This window comes from Oryctolagus cuniculus, chromosome 17 (assembly GCF_964237555.1).
Source record: "Oryctolagus cuniculus chromosome 17, mOryCun1.1, whole genome shotgun sequence".
Taxonomy (NCBI): Eukaryota; Metazoa; Chordata; class Mammalia; order Lagomorpha; family Leporidae; genus Oryctolagus; species Oryctolagus cuniculus.
This window is the reverse complement of record NC_091448.1, coordinates 36,659,306-36,668,043: the sequence shown is the minus strand read 5'-3', so window position 1 is coordinate 36,668,043 and position 8,738 is coordinate 36,659,306. Positions and strand designations below refer to the sequence as shown.

The following is an 8,738-nucleotide window of genomic DNA, read 5'->3' as shown; positions in this document are numbered from 1 at the left end:
GCAGGGCCCAAGGACTTGGGCCATCCTCCACTGCACTCCCTGGCCACAGCAGAGAGCTGAACTGGAAGAGGAGCAACCGGGACAGAATCCGGCGCCCGGACTGGGGCTAGAACCCGGTGTGCCGGCGCCGCAAGGCGGAGGATTAGCCTAGTGAGCCAAGGCGCCGGCCCCCATGCAAATACTTTTAAAGTACTGCAGATGAAAGGCTATGCTTATCATTCTGTAAATAAGTATACTTATTACTGTGAAAGGAATGTGAAAGTTATCAGAACCAATAAAGAGTCGTCTATTGTCAACTCTAAGAAAAATGTTAATGAAATAAAGCCAGGTTCTCAAGAATGGTTTATGCACATAACTGGTTGACATTAAGTATCATAAAAGACGCCGCCAGAACCACATTACACAAGAGCCACCACAATCTCACAAAAAATGTTCTGTCCACAGGACGTCTGCCCAGCAACTGTCTATCCAACCTGGGATTAACGTCACCTGGGTCACTAAACATTGTGGCCAAAGACTGCTGTTTCAAAGCATCTGGTGTAATTCTCATTTTTGCCTTTAAAAACATCCTTGCCTCAACCTCCTTGAATGCACCCATAGTTTAGCATGGCCTGCAGATTCCCTTCGCAATGTGAGCGCTGCTATTCCGAAATACGTGTCACTTTCTTTAGCGAGTCTGGACTGCTGATTACGGTTTGTTTTTATTTAGCTTGACATTCTAAAAAAACAGCAAAGGCGGAAACGACAACCGCGAGATGCAGATCGAGATAGGAGAAGGAAACCGAGATAAGAGATAAGGAAGGAGTCAGGCGTGAACTACAAACCTTGCTCAAATGCACAAGATTACCGGCCGCGCCCCTCGTCCGATCGACATCTGCCTAACTCTAGGGCTGACTGCAGGGGCGAGCCAGCCTGGGCTCCCGGAAGGTAAACACATCGCGAAGGGCGGGGCCGAAGGCGGGTTCGGGATGGGTGAGTGGTCAACTGTAAGTGATTGGCAGCTGCCATGTCCACGTGCTTTGAGCTTCGAACTGGCTGTCGCGAGAATTCGATGTAAACAGACCGGTCTCCCTGTCCTCAGGTTCCCAACCTGAGACAGACTGGTGAAGTGAGCGGGAGTTGGGCATGTTGCTGTTTTTTTCTTTTCTTTTCTTTTTTTGACAAAGCCAAGAAGGTGCTGTCTGTAAGGAAAATAAAAATGTTTGTAATTCGTCCCCAGTGGCCTGCGTTCGCAACCGAACTTACATACTGTTGTGTTTTCCTTCCAGCCTCAGCGGATTGGCTACATTCAGGAGGCGGGTCCGCTCCTACTCGCCTTGCTGGTTGGAGAAGCCGACCTCGAAGGGCGGTGCCCGGCCTCAGCCAGTTTGCATCTGGGATTGGCTAGCGGGCTGGTTCCGTTGAGGCGTGGTAGGAAGTGGGAACCGTCAATCACGGAGGGAGACTCCAAACAGTGAGCCTAGAGCTGGAGCGCAGCGTTTACCGGCGGGGCGGCCGGTGAGGCGGCTGTGGGGCTTTGGCTTTGGGGAGGCTTGGAGAGGACGAGTGGCAAGCAGCCTGAGAGGACGGGGTTTGGCCGGCAGGAATTCGACGGCAGGGAGGTGTCGCGAATGGAGGGGGGAGGGGTGGAGGGCAAGGGGCCAGAGGGCGGCCGGGGGCAGCGGTGGCTGGGCATTGGAGGTTAAGTGGGAAGATCCGTGCGAACGTCTGTGAGCAGAGTGGGGCCTGAGCTGGTGGTGAGGGTCTTCCTCGGGAGCCAGGGCCCTTGAAGGACAGGGCGTGAGAGACCGGGGTTCGGGGAAGAAAGGGTGGAGAGGGAGCGAGAGGGCTGCGGGGCTGGCGGTGTAGGTGCTGTCTGAGGGGCGGGCAGCCGGGCCACTTGGGCAAGGGTGTCTCGGTGGTGGGAGGTGGGGCTCGCCAGTTTGGGTGAGTTTTCAAATGAGCCGATTGACTGCTCCCGACTTAGAAGTGATGGCTGTGGATGCTTTCAGGATGAGTTTCAGGCGTTGCTGTTGCCTGAGCCCTGTGAGAGGTCTTTAAAATTGCTGGCAGTCGTCTTTTAACCTCAAGCAGGTGGGCTCCATGCTCTTCTTCTTGTGAATTAGTGATTGAGACGCTCACGAGACGGTCAAGGATCAGGATTTAGAGAAGGAATGGAGAGTTTAAGGGGCCTCTCCCATCATATAAGTTTACATTACGTATTTGTTTGGACTCCAGTGATTAGGTTGCAATAGTAAAGGGTTAAAAAATGATTTATATTGTGCTTAGGCAGTCTTACTCATAGATCCCCAACAGGTTTAATTGGGAAGTGGAGAGGTATCATGTCTGTCCCAATTTGCTCCTGAAGTGTTGTACCATGTGTATTTTCACTGTCCCAACAGAAAATTTCAATGAAGTTTTTAAATTTTTGTTTACAAAATGTAGCACACATGTTTTCCTGTGTGATCCTGTGTTTCCCTTGCCACCCCATGTTCCAGTTCTGTTACCTTTCTGGCTATGTTTTAACAAAGACTCTAGCAAGAGCCTTGACTAGTTTTGTGGTTTTGAGGCCTGGTCCCACATAAAAATGGCTTGACTATGGGAACATTTTCTTTTTTAAAGATTTGTTTATTTGAAAGACAGAGTTTACAGAGAGAGGAGACAGAGAGAGAGGGATATTGATCTTCCATTCGCTGGTTCACGCCCCAGAGGGCTGCAACAGCTGGAGCTGGGCCAGAGCCAGGAGCTTCTTCCAGGTCTCCCACGTGGGTGCAGGGGCCCAAGGACTTGGGCCATCTTCCCCTGCTTTCCCAGGTGCGTTAGCAGGAAGCTGGATTGGAGGTGGAGCAGCCGGGAGTTGAATCAGCTGCCCATATGAGATGCTAACACTGCAGGCTGTGGCTTTACCGACTGCACCACAATGCCCGTTCTGACTGTGGGGACTTTTTTTTTAAAGATTTATTTATTTATTTGAAAGGCAGAGTCACAGACAGGGAGAGACACACAGAGAGAGGTCTTCCATCTGCTGGTTCACTCCTAAGTGGCCACAATGGACAGAGCTGGGCCTATGCAAAGTCAGGGGCCAGGAGCTTCATTAGGGTCTCCCATACAGGTGCAGCGGCCCAAGTACTTGGGCCGTCTTCCACTGCTTCTTCAGGCACATTAGCAGGGAGCTGGATCAGAAGGGGAGCACTCGGGACTTGAACTGGTGCCCATAAGGGATGCCAGTGCCACAGGTGGAGGCTTAGCCTGTTATACCACAGTGCTGGCCCCTGTGGGAACATTTTAAAGACTGACTCCTTCCTCTGCTTTTCCCTTTCTGGTATAATATAAATTATTGGGAAGGTTTCCTCTGTTGAAGGTGTTTTTGACAAGGGATCTCTATAGATTAACCCTAAGCCTTCTCCCTTACCGTCACAATAATGATCATTTTTTTCCTATATTTTTGTTCTGATAACAGGTTTTATGAATGAAGCTATGGCTACAGATTCTCCTCGAAGACCCAGTCGATGTACTGGTGGGGTTGTGGTTCGACCCCAGGCTGTCACGTAAGCACATTTCAGACTAGCCCAATAGTTCAAGGATAGATTATTTATGATAATAACTAACATTTGACTTTTTGTTTTGAATATTGCTTACTTTTGTCTTTTTAATTTTGGCTTTCCAAATTTACAGAGTGAGTAAAATAACATTGCCAGTGCCAAATAAAAGGAATAATGGGAGGGTAAAGTTGATGTATTCAGGATTTTTATGGAGTCCAGGAAGTGTGCTATGCTAATTCCTGAACAGCAGTGGTTTTCAAAAGCTAAGTTTAACAGCAGGTCATTAAATCAATTTAGTAGGTCAGGATTATGGTTTTATTTTTATTATTTTTAAAAAATGTTTGTTGGGGCCAGTGCTGTGGTGCAGCATGTTAAGGCCTCAGTCTGTAGTATCGGCATCCCATATGGGCGCCGGTTCTAGTCCTGGCTGCTCTCCTTCCCATCCATCTCTCTGCTGTGGCCTGGGAAAGCAGTGGAAGATGGCCCAAGTCTTTGGGCCTCTGCACCCATGTCGGAGACGGGGAAGAAGCTCTTGGATCCTGGCTTCATATTGGTGCCGTTTGGCCGTGTGGGGAGTGAACCAGCGAATGGAAGACCTTTTTCTTTCTGTTCCTCTGCCTCTCTGTAACTCTGCCTTTCAAATAAATAAATAAATAAATAAATCTTAAAAACAAGTTTGTTTATTTGAAAGGAAAAGTGACAGAAAAAGGGAAGGACAGAGAGATCTTCCATCAACCAAATGCCAGGGCTGGTCCAGGCTGAAGCCAGGAGCCCAGAACTCCCTGTGGGTCTTCCATGTGGGTGACAGGTTCCAAGCACTTGGGCCATCCTCTGCTGCCTTCCCAGGAGCATACATCAGCAGCGTGCTAGACCAGCATATGGGATGCTGGTATTGCAGACTGTGGCTTAACCCACTGTGGCACAATGCTGGATCCAGGACTAGAATTTTTAAAAGTGAAATAGAATAGAAAATATAAAAGTTGTGAGTTAGTATTGCTGTATGACAAGCATAGAGATATTCACATAATTGTTTTCAGGATGGTGATAAAAATGTATCCTCTGCTTTAGGTCTCACAGTTTCAAAATGTTATAGAGAAATACATTTCTGTAACTAAGACATTGCTTGACAAAGAATAGCTATACTTTATAGGACTTAATAGTCCAGTGTGGTTTAAAAGTAGGTATGCTTGAAATCAATATAATCAGTATAAAGAAAAGAGACAGAGAAAACAGGGTGAGATAATATAGGGAGTATTTTAGTGAGGTGACAGAAAAGGTTCCATTAAGAAAGTAACATTCAGGCCGGCGCCGCGGCTCACTAGGCTAATCCTCCGCCTTGCGGCGCCGGCACACCAGGTTCTAGTCCCGGTCGGGGCACCGGATTCTGTCCCAGTTGCCCCTCTTCCAGGCCAGCTCTCTGCTGTGGCCAGGGAGTACAGTGGAGGATGGCCCAAGTCCTTGGGCCCTGCACCCCATGGGAAACCAGGAGAAGCACCTGGCTCCTGCCATCGGATCAGCGTGTTGCGCTGGCTGCGGCGGCCATTGGAGGGTGAGCCAACGGCAAAGGAAGACCTTTCTCTCTGTCTCTCTCTCTCACTGTCCACTCTGCCTGTCAAAAAAAAAAAAAAAGGAACTGGAGCTGGGAATCAAACCAAAGCACTCCAATGTAGCATGCAAGCATCCTAACCAGCCTCATATTGCTGAACCAAATGCCTGCCCTCTGAGTGCTTTTAATAACTAATTTTAAAAGATTAATTAATTTATTTGAAAGGCAGGGTGACAGGGATGGAGAGAGAGATCTTCCATCTACTGATTCACTCCCCAAATGTCATCAACACCCAGGGCTAGGCCAGCCTGAAGCCAGAAGCCAGAAGCCAGGAGCCAGGAACTCCATCCAAGTCTGCCACATGGCTGGCAGGGGCCCAAGCACTCGAGCCATCGTACTCTGCCTTTGTAGGTGCATTTACAGCAAGCTGAATTGGAAGTAGAGGAACTAGGATTCTTTTTTTTTTTTTTTTTTTAAAGATTGATTGATTTGAAAGAGTTACAGAGAGGCAGAGAGAGAGAGAGAGAGAGAGAGGACTTCCATCCACTTCCATACTTCTCAAATGTCTGCAATGGCTGGAGCTGGGCTGATCTGAAGCCAGGAGGCAGGAGCTTCTTCTGGGTCTCATGCAGGTACAGGGGCCCAAGATGCAGGGGCCATCTTCTATTGTTTTCCCAGGCCATAGCAGAGAGCTGGATGAGAAGAGGAGCAGCCGGGACTTGAACTGGTGCCCATATGGGATTGTCCACTATGCCACAGTGCTGGGACTCTTTTTTTTTTTTTTTTTTTTTTTTTTTAAGATTTATTTATTTATTTGAAAGAGTTACCCAGGGAGAAGGAGAGGCAGAGAGAGAAGTCTTCCATCTGCTGGTTCAGTCCCCAGATGGCTGCAGTGGGCCAGAGCTGTGCTGATCCAAAGCCAGGAACCAGGAGCTTCTTCTGGGTCTCATGTAGGTACAGGGGCCCAGGGACTTGGGCCATCTTATGCTGCTTTTCCAAGCCATAGCAGAGAGCTGGATTGGAAGTGGAGTAGCCGGGACTTGAACCGGTACCCATATGAGATGCTGGCACTGCAGGCAGCAGCTTTACTTGCTCTGTCACAGCGCTGCCCCCCACCCCTCCCGCCTTCCCCCAGACTCTTAATAGACACTGTGGTATGGGGTTGTGGGCATCTCAGGCAGTGGCTTAACCTACTGTGCCACAAGTCCTGCCTCTAATAACTTGTTCCACTGCTTGTATTTGCGCCAAAATGCAGGCTGATTTTTCGTACAGGTAGGAGATGAGGCTGAGAAACAGTTTAAAGAGAAGGTCACTAAATCCTGAGTCATCAGCAACAGTGGTTCTTGCTCTAACTAGGACATTCTTCTGCTCTGACTCAAGAGGAAGATACTGATTTAAACAGGTCTTCTGTCATCTCTCCTTCAAGTACAAGTTAGAAGATATCTCTATCAAATTGGGAGAGTATGGCTTTTAAAAAGAGGTAATATTAGCCGGCGCCGTGGCTCAATAGGCTAATCCTCCACCTTGCGGCGCCGGCACACCGGGTTCTAGTCCCGGTTGGGGCGCCGGATTCTGTCCCGGTTGCCCCTCTTCCAGGCCAGCTCTCTGCTATGGCCAGGGAGTGCAGTGGAGGATGGCCCAGGTGCTTGGGCCCTGCACCCCATGGGAGACCAGGAAAAGCACCTGGCTCCTGGCTCCTGCCAGGATCAGCGCGGTGCGCCGGCTGCAGCGGCGGCCATTGGAGGGTGAACCAACGGCAAAAAGGAAGACCTTTCTCTCTCTGTCTCTCTCTCTCACTGTCCACTCTGCCTGTCAAAAAAAAAAAAAAAAAAAAAAAAAAAAAAAAAAAAAAAAGTAATATTTTAAAAATTTTGAAATCTCGCTTACATTAAATGACATATTCCAAAAACTCATGAAATCTGAACTCAGATAAGCAGATAATCAGGTGATAAGAGTTGTTTTTTCCCTTTGTTTTAATATTATAAGTGTCTTTATTAGGTCTTGTAAATAGAGTTTTTCCAAAGTCTGAATTTGTCATGACTAATTTTGTCCATTTCACTTTTGTCCAGAGAGCAGTCCTACATGGAAAGTGTTGTGAACTTTCTACAGGATGTTGTGCCACAGGTGAGTTTGCACAGGTGATTTTAGAAATAGTTCTACCTTTGGCCAAGGGAGCTCAGAGTGATCTGAGTTTTAAATTCGACACTTAAGTCAGGGCAACCTGAGACAGGCATTTGTTGTTTTAGCATCCTGAGCACTGGGAAGGGGGAACTTTAGTTGTTATTGTATAAGATGTGCCTTCGTTTTTGGACCTAACAGTGATGATCGTGTTCTAACTATTATTCCTTAGCACTGACTCTACTGAGAGGAATCAAGGGTGGGATGTTAGTTCAGAGCTGGGACATGGGCATCTCTATCTCAAATCTCTTCTATCTCAAATCTGTCTGTTGTGCTTGTTAAGTGTTGCCTGTCAGAAGTAAGAAAAGCCATACATACTCTGCATCCGATTAATTGATATTAACTGAATATTATACCTGAGTAGAAATACATGTCTCTTTCAAGTTAAGCAGTATTTAATGCCAAGAAGGATATGCCTTGTTATACTAATTCATAAGAGTTTTTTTTTAGTAATGCAGATTTACTTACTTTTTTATTTGATAGGGGCAGAGTTACTGAGGGAGAGGGAGAGATCTTTCATCCGTTGTTTCCCTGAAACTCCATCTGGGTCACCCACTTGGGTGCAGGGGCCTAAGTACTTGGGCATCTTCCACTGCTTTCCCAAGTAGACTAGCAGGGAACTGGATTGGAAGTGGAGCAGCCAGAACTTGACCCATATGTGTTAGTAAAACGGTGCCATCTTCCTAAGCCCAGCCTGGCTTACTTGAAGTCAGGTGACCCAATAGCCAAATCAAAGTGTCTGCTCCACGCCCACCCTAACAAGATTTGCCGCTCCCTCTTCCTTACCTCTGCAAAGCTATATAAGACCTGTTCTCCCAGTACAGGTTGCTGTTCCCTCTGTGCACGGGGAGGTAGCCTTTCGGGTTTCCCCCACCCGACAAGAAGCCTTTTCCCTTACTGCAGTGTTTGGTGTGTTTTGTGGTGGCCTTTCCTTTCAATATGGGATGCCAGTACTGCAGGTGATGGCTTAACCTGCTGTGCCTCAATACTGGCCCCTACCTGACAAGAGATGAAGAGAGAGAGGTCTTCCATCTGCTGGCTCACTCCCCAGATGACTGCAATGGCCAGGCCAGAGCCAGGAGCCAAGAGCTTCATTTGGGTCTCCCATGAGGGTCTGGAGGCCTAAGCAGTTGGGCCATCCTCTGCTGGTTTCCTAGGCACATTAGCAGGGAGCTGGCTTGGACATGAAGCAGCCAGGACTTGAACCAGCACCCATGTGAGATATTGACGCTGTAGACTCCAACCTGAGTACCTCTTGACACGCTTATTAAAAGTGATAATAGGCCGGCGCCGCGGCTCACTAGGCTAATCCTCCACCTAGCGGCGCCGGCACACCGGGTTCTAGTCCCGGTCGGGGCGCCGGATTCTGTCCCGGTTGCCCCTCTTCCAGGCCAGCCCTCTGCTGTGGCCAGGGAGTGCAGTGGAGGATGGCCCAGGTGCTTGGGCCCTGCACCCCATGGGAGACCAGGAAAAGCACCTGGCTCCTGGCTCCT

The 8,738-nt window shown here is 48.5% G+C and overlaps 1 protein-coding gene across 14 annotated transcripts in view; it reads left to right on the top strand.

Moving 5' to 3' along the window:
- The first annotated feature begins 1,033 nt into the window (after positions 1-1,033).
- BCAS3 (BCAS3 microtubule associated cell migration factor) overlaps positions 1,034-8,738 on the top strand; it is a 607,306-nt gene continuing 599,601 nt past the window's right edge. For 8 of the 14 annotated variants that reach the window (XM_070061000.1, XM_070061002.1, XM_051824721.2 and 5 more), the window contains exons 1-4: positions 1,034-1,183; positions 1,269-1,497; positions 3,440-3,527; positions 7,137-7,191. In XM_070061000.1, the coding sequence (XP_069917101.1) occupies positions 3,445-3,527; positions 7,137-7,191 (138 nt within the window). In that variant the 5' untranslated portion in view covers positions 1,034-1,183; positions 1,269-1,497; positions 3,440-3,444. Of the gene's footprint in view, positions 1,184-1,268; positions 1,602-3,439; positions 3,528-7,136; positions 7,192-8,738 lie in introns of those variants that run through there. The other 6 variants (XM_070061001.1, XM_051824722.2, XM_070060999.1 and 3 more) reach the window with 4 other exon arrangements.